Here is a 13710-nt window from a genome sequence, read left to right as displayed (position 1 = left end):
AGAAGAAGTTAAATTTTCACTATCTGCTCAGTACCAAATGAAACTCTTATTTTAAAAACAAAAAGTAATACATCTGATTTTAAACTGGACAAAACCCATATTCGTTACAACAATACAGAACATGGCAGCACTTCGATCTTCCCTATTACCTCATGAAACAAAATAAGGAGCAAAAGAATGAACCAATAATCTTGTCAGATATTTTATTTGGAACAATATGATACACTTGAGAGTTTATCTGTACACTCGGATGTTGACTCTTCCGAAAAAAATGGTTTCTGATAGTTAAAAAAATCAATAATCCAATTCAACTGGTTTCGAGTATATTCTTCTAAAGTTAGAAACGGCACAAAAATGAGGTAAATATGGACTCAACCTTTCAAGTTACAGGTTTGCCAAACTCACCAATCACCATCAGCAACCCTATTTAGCAAGTCACCTGTAACATTAAACCAGGAAAGCTGTCAAGCCAAGAAGAATATTAAAAGTTTGAGAATGTGCTATTCGGAAGCAAACATTGAAAGAAGATATCTTACTTGCACTATAACTCAAGAGAATTTGCCAAGTGGTTTAACACAATAGCTTTCTCTCAGAGTTGAGAAATCCCTCTTAATATCTCATGCCACTCTTTGAATAATCAGCTGAGAAACCTTGAACACCACCAATAGCCTCATCAATTCTTAAAAACGAGCAGTTCCTTCACTAGCTTGAAATTAAACTCTCAAGGTATCGAACTGCATGCAGTTGAAAGTCTTTGTCTAGATGCTTAAAAAGTGCACTGTGTGTACAAGAATCAGGCTCGATCACTCTGTCAAGCATCTGCTTATACAACCTCAAAGCCTCCTTCCAATTGCCCATGTTGCAGTTCTCATTTATTAAAATAGTGTATGTATACTTATTTGGAGCTATTCCTTTCTCCTCCATCTCAGTAAAATACTCGTAAGCCTGATCCATTCTCATCACTTTACAGAGACCATTTATCAGAGCATTATAGGTGACCACATTTGGCCAAATACGCTTCTCTTGCATCTCTGAGAAGTACATATATGCCAGTTCTAGTCTCCCCTTAGCCGCATGTGCATGAATCAATACCGTGTAAGTTATCACCGAAGGAGACAAACCTTTGTTTAGCATCTCATAGAACACCTCTCTCGCCTTCATGAGCTGGCCACTTTCCAGGTGAGCATGAATCATGCTAGTATATGTTATATGATCTGGAACAATACCATCACGTACCATTTTCTGCAACAACGTATATGCTTCATCTAAATTGCCCAATTTACATATCCCATTCACAAAAATATTGTATGTGAACAAATCAGGAGGGAAACCCCTTGCTTGTATTTCTTCTTGCATGCTAAATGCCTTGGACGGGTCACCAAGCCTCAATTCCCCCACTATTCGAGTATTGTATGCAAATCGATCTGGCTCCACTCCTTTACGCAACATCTCATCAAATAACTCTTTAGCCATCGATAAATTTCCCGCATTGCAAGACCCATTTACCAAGATGGTATATGTAAAAACATCAGGGCAAATTCCTTGATTGGTCATTTCTTTTTTAAGCTGCCCAGCAACAGCCAAGTCTCCAGATCTGCAAAGGCCATCCATAAGTGTGTTATAGGTGACGATAGTAGGAGTGAAAGTCCTATGCCTCAACTCATCAAACAATATGAAAGCATCCCCCAAGTTCCCTAATCTACAGTACCCGTAGATTAGAGTGTTGTATGAAACTATATCCGGCACTATATTTCTATTTAACATATTGGAAAACTGATCCCTGGCATCAGTCATTCTTCCCCACTTGCAGAGGCCATACATTAACGAATTATAAGTAGCCACGGTGGGATTCGCTCCTTTAATTACCATCTCTTTCTCAAGAGATAATGCCTCTTCAAGCAGACCTTTGTTACAATACCCGCAAATCAAAGGGTTATAAGTGAATGCTGTAATCCTTAACCCTGCTTTCATCATTTCCTTGATCAGTCCCTTGGCCTGCTCCAGCTCCCCTTTCTTTGACAGCCCATTGATCAACACATTATACGTTACATCGTTCGGAAAACATCCTCTCTTTTGCATTTCTGACAAAAGTTCAAGTGCTTGTTGCACTTCCCCTTCCTTGCAGAAGGAATCCAACATAGTATTATAGGTAACAATCGTCGGCTTAATCCCAGCCTCACCCATCATTCTGTAAACCTCTTTAGCTCTAGTCACAAGGTGTTTATTTCTAAGTATCCTAAGAACCCTATTGCAGTTCTTCACGTCCGGCAACAACCGGTTTCGAATCATCTTATCGAAAATCGACAGACATTGCTCAAGCATCAATTTTTTCGTATAAACCCAGAACAAGAGATCGAGAAGCTTCAACGAAACTTTCGAAAACATATACTCATTAATCAAAATATCCACAATCCCATGCATATTTACACTAATCACCCTCTCCATAACCCAATACGCCGGCCTCATCAAATTGTTGTGAGCCAGAATCTCAAGAATCACACAGAAGGCAAACTCGGATCTTTTAAGACCCGGTTGGCCCTCGACCCATCGGAAGAACCTCAGAGCGATCCTGGGTCGGGTCCTAATCTCGACGAGGACTCGAATAAACAAGTCGGGGTCGACAATAACAGCTTGGAAACGATCGGAGACCCACTTGGAGTTGCAAAAAGCCCAGGGCTTTTCGTCAATGGTGTCGAAAATAAGGTCCCGGTATTGAGTCTCGGAGAAAGCTGCGGTGGGTAGGGAAGTAGTGGAGGAGCAGTTGCGGAAAGACCCAGAGAGGGGGGAGAAACGGCGTACCTTGAGAGGACGGTGGTGTACGGCTGAGGCAGTGGCGGCTAAAGCTTTTGAAGCTCTGGCGCAGAGGGTCATTGAGTGGAGAGGCGACTCATCCGGAGGCGGAGGATCGGAGAGAGGGGGTGGGGGAGGGGGGTTTGGGTTTTGGGTTTTGAGTGAGCTCGACGTTGGTGGAGGTTTATTGGGCGGCTCAGATCGAAGTGAGCTTGGGGAAAGCGGTGGAAGCAGCCATGGTGGCTAGTGTATTGCGGACCCGAGCCCAAACCCAAAACAGAGGACTTGCCGACTTGGTAATCTGAATTTCAAGTTTACTGTTGGGTTTTACACTTCACCGATTCTCCCGTTATCCACGGGGGATCCGGATCCCTTCCACTAAGTTTCTTTGATTAAACAGTTAAAAAATTTATAACTTTTAACGTAGGTCCTTATTTGTAGCTATTTGATCAAATTTTAAGAATTCGAATTGATGGATCCCAAGACCTTAGTGGAAGGGATCCGAAGAGGATCCCTTTCCGTTATCCACATGCAAAGGGAATGTTAGCAACTTCTCATTTACACACTTTCGTTATTTAATAATCCATTTATTTATTTTGCAAGTGGTCTTTTACTACAGTGGTGAAAAGTATTGGTCTTTACATAATAACGTAGGTTTAAATCTTGTCGGTGACTAATCTAACATTTAACTTACTAACGATATCGCTTGACTTAAAAAACAAAAACAAATCAGTTTATTTTATATTTCACACTTCAAAAATTAACTCGATTTAAAATCAACTAAATTCATAATTGTTTAGACGAACCATGTTATCCAATTATTTTATGAAACTACTTTAGTTAAAGACTCATATTTTAACACCGGTAATCGAAAATAAGACTACCACGCAACCTAATGATGAGAATGAAGGCTCAAAAAATAAAACGAGGTGACTGAGAATATCAGTAACATCTCATTAGATTGTATTTATACCTCACCAAACAAATACTGTAATTGTACTATTCAGAATTTTATGAATTACGACAAACTAACCCCAAGTGTCCTCCTTTATTTGATCATATATGTCACACATCTGACGGTGATAAACATTCTACACTCTAAAAGGTAAAAGTGATACCGTCAAATTCAACGAGTTGAAAAGATGATTGTTTGCATGTGATGTGATACACTGAGGTACACGCACCCTTAATATACACCATAAGATTGTATGGTTGTAGTATGCCCTACATCGATAGCTCCTCCAAAAAATGGGTATTAAAAAGCAAGTCTTGCATGTCGGCATCAAAACAAGTTGAGTCTTTGCATGACGACATGGATTCGAATTCTTTCGTGGTTAATCTAACAAAATATATTGTTTGACAAAAAAAAAAAAAACAGAAAAAAGAAAGAAAACAAAGCAAGTCTTGCTTGTTTGTGTTTGATGTGAAACAATGGTAGAGATTACACGCCTTGCGATTATGATAGACATGAAGCAGCTCCCTTGCGCCATGCACTCTACTTTTGACGATCCATTAATTGTTGAAGAATTGCCTGTCAACAACACAAACCAACAGCTCATGAAATCCAAGTGGTTTGCTACACGTTATCTTCGACATTAAGATCGATGACGATGACATAAAACCTAACATAAAGTTCTGATACATGCTAAACCTTTTCCTATATTATGATTAAATTCTTCGTATGATCGGTTTCAGTTGATCTTATGGTGCATTTTATCCACTGCATATGCAGGAAAAAAGAAAAGAAAAAAATCTTGTAGTGACTTACGGGACATGATCTGTATGATTTCATCCCCTGATGTAGTTCATTACATCAGGGGATGAGATTAAAAGTTTAACAGGATTGAATTCAACAGGTTGATTCTGTCCTCTGTTGTCTGCAAATCCAATTAGCTCACGTTGTAGGAGGTGTTCGAATCCCTGCCGAAGTGAAAAGTGAAAATATTCAGCTAAGATGGAACATCGCACTAAGATTTGTTATGACACAATTTTAGCAAGGAGCTATGCATACCCGTAAGCAAACATTTCTTGCGAAATGGTAAGCAGTCTTGACGGAATCATGTATGCTTTTGTACTCTGCCACATATGCCAAACATGTAAGTGAAAACTTAATAGGACTTGGAAAGGAAGACTCAGACATTCACCTTTCATTACAGCGTTGAAATATAAGAGTTCTACTCTTTAACTTCCAACCTCTTCATGCATACCAGAATGTAAAGTTCCAATACTGAGCAATCTGCATGAAACCATTGATTTTCATAAGAAAAAAAGAGCGAAGAAGAAGACAGGAAACAAGAGGTCATTGCTTTCCTTCCCTTGTGGTTATATACACAAGTTTTTGGCGGGCAGAAATGATGGATATGGGAGGAACAAAGAATACAGACGATGAAGTCCAACAAAGCAAGATAAAAATTCTCAGACCTTTTATGCATTCCAACTTTGGTTGCAATTGGATATTAGAAAGTGTGGTTTTGAAGTTTTCTAGCGACAGCATTCCAGATTCTAAATCCATATCAGAAACAGCGGGGAATCTAGTACCATGGTCCACGACCAGTAAATTCAGTATATTATGAATGATGAATACGAAAAGCAATAGGATCATTCAATTCTTTCAGATTCAAAAGAAAAACTTACAGATATCTCAACAAATGTTTGACAGTTGAATCAAGATTCAGGTATGTATTAACAATCTCTTTAAATCTCTCGTCAGCCAATATAGTCTGTAAAATGTCAAGGACTTTACAAGCTGAACGATTTTATCTGGTAGAATACTGTAAAATGAATTTTTGTTTTTTGTTAACATGAATATTCAATATTATCTCATTAAAAGACATAGTGAGGAAACGATACTTTAAGTTTTGCATTGAATACAATAGCATAGTCTGGAGGAAAGCTCGAGTCTGTTGGCAATAGTAAAATGTGCTCCAACAATCTGCCTCGTTTGGAAATTAAGAAAATCAGAAACGCAATTATTATACTGGAAGTGTCCATATTTGGGAAGAAGCAATAGTAGCACCCAAGTCATAAGCTAGTAACTTTACCGTTGTATGTCTTCATAAGCAGGAGGAAGAAACAAAGGCTTTCTATGTGAAAACCGAGATCTTACTCTTTTGTCCAAAAGCATATCAGCATCCTGCATGAGAAAGTCTTCTCAACTTTGATGCAACTAATCCACATTTCTGCTAACAATTTATATCTAGGCATTCACATCACAGTTATGGCAACAAAAGTTAACAAGGGAAAAATAGGAGCAACTTTAAACCAACATACCAGTCGCAAACTCACACCAATGACAACAGCTTGAGATGTTACTGACTGCATTGCATCAAGTAAACTATAAAGCAATCTCTGTTTTCCCTGTAAGGAACCATAAATGGAGAGAAATATTAGAGTTACTGGTTGTTTATTTTTATTCTATAAATCCAACAAGAACCTCTTTAAGGTATGTATATGTTTAGCTTGTAAGTCGTACACTTCTTACACCTTATATATTGCATAATATTCACATACCAAATGATGTATTGTCTTAATATTTATAGTTGACAACTTGACACTTCAACCAAAAGCACCCAACCAGTCAATTTTGAGAAAACAAATATGCTCGTTTGAGCTGTCTGACCAAGCAAACCATTTTCATGAAAGCTCCAGTAGACAGACAAAGTAGAAGATATATTTCTCTAGGTTATTTACTTCATCTTGCATTGTCATTCTTTTTCTTCAATAAAAGCTTACATTGCTCCTTATGAAAGGATAAACTTTCCTACAGCTTCCAGTGTAACTTTGCAGCCCCAGATAAGATCCAAAAAATTTTACTTGCTAATTAATTGCTTTTCACAAATCTTCACGGGTTTCAGAGAAAGAAGCAGCCAACGATAAATCATGAATGTCAAAGAGCAAGGCTGCAGAAATGAAAAACAAATGGGCAAAGGATGATGAGGTCTTACAAGAGCAAACAAGTCAAACTCATCGAGCACAAAGATAATTGTTTTATGTGCTAATCCACACTCCCTAATTAGCAGAGAAACAAGTCTGTCAGAACTTCCAAAGCATACGAATCGCAACAAGAAAACTTTATGCGCACCTTAACATGGCTATCATAAACTGGGAGTTATCATCAAACGATGCCTACAAAAATGATCACCACATCAAGAAACCATAAGTTTTCTGAAGTACAATGCTACAAAAGTGGTTTCCGATAAAACTATGCACGTTACCATTCTTGAGAACACCAACTGATGCTCCATGCATAGCTGCCTAGCGATTTCCTGAATAACCAACAACCGTATCAAATAAAAGGAAAAACATAATAATGTTACTAAGATTCCTGAATGATTCATCACAATTTAAACCCCGCCACGAATCAACCTTGAACGCGCAGTTGTCACTGCTATGTAAAAGGCCACTCAACCTAATCTGCAGCACAATGTCCATTCCAAATTAAACTGCATATAAACATTAAACCCAGAAAAAAATCGAAAAAAATCAAAGAAATTATTACGAAGGGAAGTGAAAAATGCAAGCATACCACTGAAACCGTATCAGGAAATTCTTGTAATAAATCACTGAGCACAAGCTCCAACATCTAAAAACACGAGTAGAGTAAGAAAATCAACTGTATACTACAATTATAAGAGGACTGAAGAGAAATCACAATAGAAAATTTGGGGGCATACAGCAGTTTTTCCAGAACCACGGGGACCCAGAAGCAAAATGGAGCTGTTGCAGGCCGCGGTGATCGAACTCGAAACTAAAAATTTCAACTTGCTGCAAAAACAATAAATATGAGAAAATCAAGGACAAAAAGCCCCAATTTTGATTTTAAAAAAAAAGGATACTTTGGAGCTATCAATATTCTTTGATTGAATTGCTAGTTTTTAGTTTTTGATTGAAGTCCCTGACATTAATGTAATAATGTAAGTTACTATATTTTTTAAATTAAAAATTAAAAATTGAAATTTGTAATTGTTTATATTAATGAGATTTTAAATAAAACCCATAATTTATGGGATTAAAAATAATAAAATATAAATTATACTCTCTATTATATTGTGTGTATACATATATGTATGGGTACATTAACCAAAATTAACAAAAAAAGTTATTGTACCCAAAACATGGATACATTCTCAAATCAATGAAAAAGAATGTACCCATATAAGTTTAAACATGGATTAAAAAATTTGAATGGATTTTATATTAAAAAGGGTACATTTTACATATAACAAATTGATATATATGAGAATGGGTACATTGATAATTAAAAAAATTGAAAAATTATATGAATGGGTACATTTAAGATTAAAAAAATTGAGAATCTTTATATATATATATATATATATATATATATATATAACTAATAGGTACAAATTTAATTTAATTTAATTTTTTATTATTTTGAAAATGTTTGAATTGAAAATTAATTAAAAGTTTAATAGAGGTGTGAGTATTAAACTCTAAATTAATTACTAATTTTTATATTAAAAAATTATATAATAAACATGTAAATTTATTATCACATTAATGTTAGGGACTTGAATCAAAATTTGAAAACTAATAAGGTCTTAGTTAATGAAGTAAGAACTAGGGACCGGATACTAATTTTTCCTTAAAAAAATGAATTAGGGTTGAAGAGTGTGATTTGAAGAAAATTAGGGACCTGTAGTTTGAGTCATCGGAGTGAGAGAGAGAGAGTTCTGAAGACGAAATTAGGGCCGCAGAGCCGACTTCGGAGCAGACTTAGGGCTTTCTCCGCCGGATTTTCCCGCGCCATTTTGCGAAGCGAGGTCGCAGAGAGAGGTGATACGAGAGGGAAAGGGCGGGAAGGAAACCGAAGGCCGAAGTTAACCATGGGCCGAACTGGACCTTTTTGGTGGGCTGAAATTGAAACCGAGAGAGTGTTTATAAGGCCCATTCTACTTCACCGGCGCACAGTAGAAAACAAATAGGGAACTAGCTACCATGCGCCATTGGCTGCGATTCCAATATATCGTTCTGCGCTGAAGAAAGAAGAACCAGTCATTCATATTCAAACGTCGTTCAGTTTTTGATATAAAAGGAAAGCGAGTACAAACAAGAAGAACCAGAGGAAGAAGAAGAAGCGAACTTGCGGTTGGAAGTGTTGGAGGAGAGATGGGAAGCACCACCTTTGCTTCCATTTCCAACTTGAACTTCATCCGGAATCACACCCACAGCTGCTTCGACCGGCGCGGACCAATCAGAAATCAGCGGGGTTCCGTTCGAGTCCATCACTCCAGGAGGCCGGGACCGGAGGTCAGTGGTCTGCGGAGCCGGAGGAGCCTCCGCGGCGACGTCGTTTGCTGCGCTGTTAATGACGATTTGAGAGAGAAGCAGCAGGAGTCTGGCGCTGAGCCTGGGGTTGGGGTTGGGGTTGGGTCCGCCGTCGAGGAGAGGCCTTCTACTGGTAATTCTAGTGCTTTTGATTGTTTGCTAATCTGAATAATTTTAGTATGTTTAGAAGCAAACTATACCTGATTCGGGAGCTCTGTAATGTCCGTTAAGTATATAATTGTTTGTTACTGATTCAAGAAGTAATTTGTAATTAATCCCGGTGAGCATTTTACTGGCAGGATGCACTTTTGCTAGAAGCACTTTTATTAGAAACACATTGAAATTTTATTAAAAATCCAAGTGTTTCTTGGAAAAGCAATTGGAAGTGCTTCGTGAAGAAGCACCGCTAGAAAGCGCTTCACTTTTGAGTTTTTCTGCCTTGTGTAGTTAGAAGTGCTTTTGATTGAGTGGAAGAAATTGCTTTTCCTACTACAGAAAAGAAGCTGAGTTTCTTTAGCTACATGTGAATTTACTTTCTCTAATCACAATTTAGATCTTGCCTTGAGGAAGTAGGTGCTAATGTCTTCAGTTTAGAAGTTTGACATCGCGGTTTTGATGTACAATATAGATTTGGTTGGTGGTGCAAAGGAAGACGATGGAGGAAGTTCAATTTACAATTTTTTGTATCCAAGTCAAGAGCTCCTCCCGGATGATAAAGAGATGACCATATTTGATCATCTGGAAGAGCTGCGTCAGCGAATTTTTATATCAGTTGTAGCGGTTGGAGTTTCTATGGTGGGGTGCTTTGCATATTCGAAAGACCTTATAGTATTTCTCGAAGCTCCAGTTAAAGAACAAGGTGTAAAGTTCCTGCAGCTAGCTCCCGGCGAGTTTTTCTTTACTACCATAAAGGTTAGACTCGGTGAATATCTATCCGGTCTTTGAAATGATTGCCGTTTTTAAGATTTTGTTTTCTGGAAGTATGCAAATCAGCCTGGCTAGCTAGCGCGGAAGTGTAATGGAGCGTTGTAGGGACTTTATGATTAGTGTTTCCCATAATAATCTCAGTCGGAATGGTTATTTCGGAAGTAAATCACTGTAACAAGAAAGTTCTTTGGATTGTTTACTGCAGGTATCAGGATATTGCGGCCTTCTCTTAGGGAGCCCCATCATTCTGTATGAGCTTATAGCCTTTGTTCTTCCAGGATTAACGAGAGACGAGAGAAAATTTCTGGGGCCAATTGTTTTAGGCTCATCGGTTCTTTTCTACGCTGGTATCACCTTCTCTTATATGGTGCTGACACCCGCAGCCTTGAACTTCTTTGTCACGTATGCAGAAGGTGTTGTGGAATCTTTATGGTCCATTGATCAATACTTTGAGTTCGTACTTGTTCTCATGTTCAGCACAGGCTTGTCGTTCCAGGTAACGCTCTCCTCTCAAATATAACAGGGAAGTTACTGTGGGTTTGTGCGCGTAAAATGCATACATCGAAGTGGATCTCAGTAGAAGCTCTGTTAACAAATTACCTTTCATCTTATTCTAGGTTCCGGTTATACAATTTCTCCTGGGACAAGTCGGTCTAGTATCTGGAGACCAAATGCTGTCAATTTGGAGGTATGTTGTGGTTGGTGCCGTTGTGGCAGCTGCTGTGGTTACACCGTCAACGGATCCACTCACTCAGGTCCTTCTGGCAGCACCCCTCCTCGGTCTTTACTTGGGGGGTGCCTGGGTGGTTAAGCTTACTGGCCGGTGAACCCGATTAAACGCATGAAGTTTGTTCGCAGGATCGTACATACTCAGGATTTGTAAGAATGTTGTACATTTGCAACATGATGTAACATAAATCTTATCTACGGAACGAGGGTGAATAACCCCCCATATCCATTTATCTGAAATTTTGTTCAGTGTTGCATACAAATGTTGAAACAAGAACCATTTTCTTCTCGAAAACAAAAGGACTTACAAAGCTCTGCAAAATCAATTTCATCTCTCTCACGACTGACAGTTCATATCAATATTCTGCACACTGGTTTCTAAATCAACAATACTAGGTGAGGCTGCTGCAGATTCGAGCTGTCTCAGTGAACTCTTCAAACAATCGCATGCTTGACAAAAAGCTTCCAGATTTCCTGTAAGATTCTGTAATTCAGATTGTATATCATCAACAAAACTGGAGATTTTCTCTGATGCTGCCTTGATAGCGGGAACCTCTTGCGGGGGGTATAAACAAGCTCCAAGCTCGTCTATTTGTATTCCGATTTCTTTACACATTTTCAACAATTTCTCCAAGGATTCCACAAGATTACCGCTGCCATTGGAGTTTTCCAGTTTAAGCAAACCACTGATGGTGCGAATTAGTTCCTTTATCACTACAAGAGCCTCTGACACAACGGCAATTGCCAACTGGGAAACTCTCATCTCTTCAGGGGACAAGTCATTGCCCAGATCACCGTCACTTAAAATTTCATCATCATCGGGTTCAATCTCTGCTTCAGTAGAAGGCTCAATAGAGGATTCATCAGTCGGGTCTGAGGAAGCTGGCTTAAGCTCATTCATCTCACGAAGAACATCTTTCACCGAAACTGCAACCTTTGTCATTGCTCGCCCAATTGCTGTAATATTTGTGGCAGGTGTCATTTTAAGAGCAGAACAGGCTTCCCATACTGCACCGACCCATTGTGGAATTGAGAGTTTCCCGTCATTATTCCGTGCTCCTGCAATTGTACATTCCAAGTGAAGACAAGGTTCCTACTAGCCATGGTAGTTGTCAAATCTTTAGCCAAGATAGTTGCACTTCCAACTCATAATATGCAATCACATAGGCTCTAATGGTTATTAAACAGTATTAGCCTCCGGAATATTATGTCAATGTCCTACACAAAAGCTAACTCTAGAAGGTGATGTTCACGGTCATTTCGAAGTCATACACCAAGGACCATGTGTGTTCGTGTAACGTGTTCAACAAAAATACAGGCATGGAGTGACCAAGAAATAATGCTACACAAATATTGCCTTGTTTGGAGTAGAGAGAGAGAGAGAGAGAGAGAGAGAGAGAGATTACCATACAAAGAGATAGATTCCTTCCACAGCTTAAAACTGGTGTCGACAACTTGCCTTACAGACGTATGGACACAAGAAGCCAGCGTAGGCCCTGCACCGACTGTACTCCCATGCGAAAGCAGAAGAAAACCTTGCAGGGTATTGAAGTAGGAAACCATGTTTTCTTCAAGTGCTCTAACTTGCGGCGTTTCTCCTCCGGTCCAAAGCATTCCCACTGCATTATCAAGCCACACTTAGTCACTTGAGCATCAGGCATCGCGCAGCAAAGGAGAAGAACAAACTATACGACGGAATTGCAAATCGAAACATAGACAAAAAAACCATAAAAGTAAGATCTCCGTCGCGCCATTTTTCTCCGAATACAGTCACCCAAGGCACATTGGGGAAAATGGAAATTTTGTTAAGTTAAAAGAAACATATTTGTAAAGTCCAGAAAGCTCAAATCAGAATTCCTTCAACAAATTTTCCAGATTTGCAATTCGAATGAACACGGTTTCGAATTAACATAGCAAGGTATGAGTGGTGGACACAGATGACTAAAATTATTAATAAAAATATAAAATAAAAGCAAGGGGGCTTACAAATGGTAGCTTGTTTGTAGACTTGATCGCCCATCTTTATCACCTCCGCCCAGCTCACCTTCTCAAGCGTTGAAGGTGCGGTTTGATCCAACACCTGATTTCATCCAATCCAAATTTTGTTTAAAATAATAATAATATTAAAAAAAAAAAAAAAAAAAGGAAAAATTGAATTTCTAGAGAGAGTGGGATTGAACCTGGAAGGTCTCGTGGACGGTGTTGAGGTGGTGGTTGAGAGTTCGAGTCAGTTGCTCTCTTTCGGCTCGGCCCATCGCTCGGCGTTCGACGGAAGGAATTGCAGCTGCGGCAGCGGGTTCTCAAAGTTTTCAGAGGTTTTTCGAGGTTTTGTGAAGCTGAAATATCTTCTGCCGCCAAGTGCCAATTGGGTAAACGCGATTAACAGCCAATTCAGCTAAACGACGACGTCTCCTCTTTGTATAAAGTTATGGTAATGAGCTTTTATTTTTGTTTTTTTTGTTATAAATAGGCAAAAATTAAATTGATAACGATAACTTTTGCTAGGGACAGGAGAGAAGATGGTGCAAAATATCATACCGTTTGCACTACTATTGCCCTTTTAAAAACATCACATAACAACAATTACACTACTATTCTCAAATCTTTCTCGCTTAAAGCATGTGGGCATTCATTCTCACAATTTTACAACATTTTTGTTTCTATTTTTATTTTCCAAAATATAGGAAAGTAAGAAAACATCCCCTTTCCTCTTTTTTTTTTCTTTTTTTCTTTTCCTTTTTGGTATAATCATCACTGCCTAACATTCCCTCTCCTCTTAAACCTAAAGGAAATAGGAAATAAAACCCATCCCAAGAAGAAAGAGATTTTCTCTAATATATCTTTGAACTTTGAATGTGTGTGTATATATATATATATCACGTTACAAGCAACAAGCTTTCCTCACAATAATATTCAGAGAAATCTGAGCACCACCACCACTATCTTGTAGCTTTCCCGCACAGCACGGCAGTGCAT

The 13710-nt window shown here is 38.6% G+C and overlaps 3 protein-coding genes and 1 pseudogene across 3 annotated transcripts; 1 reads left to right on the top strand and 3 right to left on the bottom strand.

Moving 5' to 3' along the window:
- Positions 1-27: 27 nt before the first annotated feature.
- On the bottom strand, positions 28-3093 carry LOC103451611 (pentatricopeptide repeat-containing protein At1g22960, mitochondrial-like). The gene is made up of 2 exons (XM_008391022.4): positions 537-3093; positions 28-439 (listed from the first exon to the last, which is right to left on the bottom strand). The coding sequence occupies exon 1, from the start codon at positions 2869-2871 to the stop codon at positions 703-705; it is 2169 nt and encodes a 722-aa protein (XP_008389244.2). The 5' UTR covers positions 2872-3093; the 3' UTR covers positions 28-439; positions 537-702.
- Positions 3094-4100: 1007 nt separating this feature from the next.
- Positions 4101-8805, bottom strand: LOC103414391 (origin of replication complex subunit 4-like; annotated as a pseudogene).
- Positions 8736-10997, top strand: LOC103414390 (sec-independent protein translocase protein TATC, chloroplastic-like). Its single transcript, XM_070810948.1, has 4 exons — positions 8736-9211; positions 9707-9990; positions 10211-10501; positions 10623-10997. The coding sequence occupies exons 1-4, from the start codon at positions 8920-8922 to the stop codon at positions 10830-10832; spliced, it is 1077 nt and encodes a 358-aa protein (XP_070667049.1). The 5' UTR covers positions 8736-8919; the 3' UTR covers positions 10833-10997.
- Positions 10926-13147, bottom strand: LOC103414231 (uncharacterized). The gene is made up of 4 exons (XM_070810947.1): positions 12915-13147; positions 12721-12814; positions 12141-12353; positions 10926-11793 (listed from the first exon to the last, which is right to left on the bottom strand). Exons 1-4 carry the CDS (start codon positions 12987-12989, stop codon positions 11072-11074), a joined length of 1104 nt encoding a protein of 367 aa, XP_070667048.1. The 5' UTR covers positions 12990-13147; the 3' UTR covers positions 10926-11071.
- Positions 13148-13710: the final 563 nt, after the last annotated feature.

Source organism: Malus domestica, chromosome 13 (genome assembly GCF_042453785.1).
Source record: "Malus domestica chromosome 13, GDT2T_hap1".
Classification (NCBI taxonomy): Eukaryota; Viridiplantae; Streptophyta; class Magnoliopsida; order Rosales; family Rosaceae; genus Malus; species Malus domestica.
The sequence above is the reverse complement of the archived record's forward strand: the minus strand, read 5'-3'. Positions and strand labels throughout refer to the sequence as shown.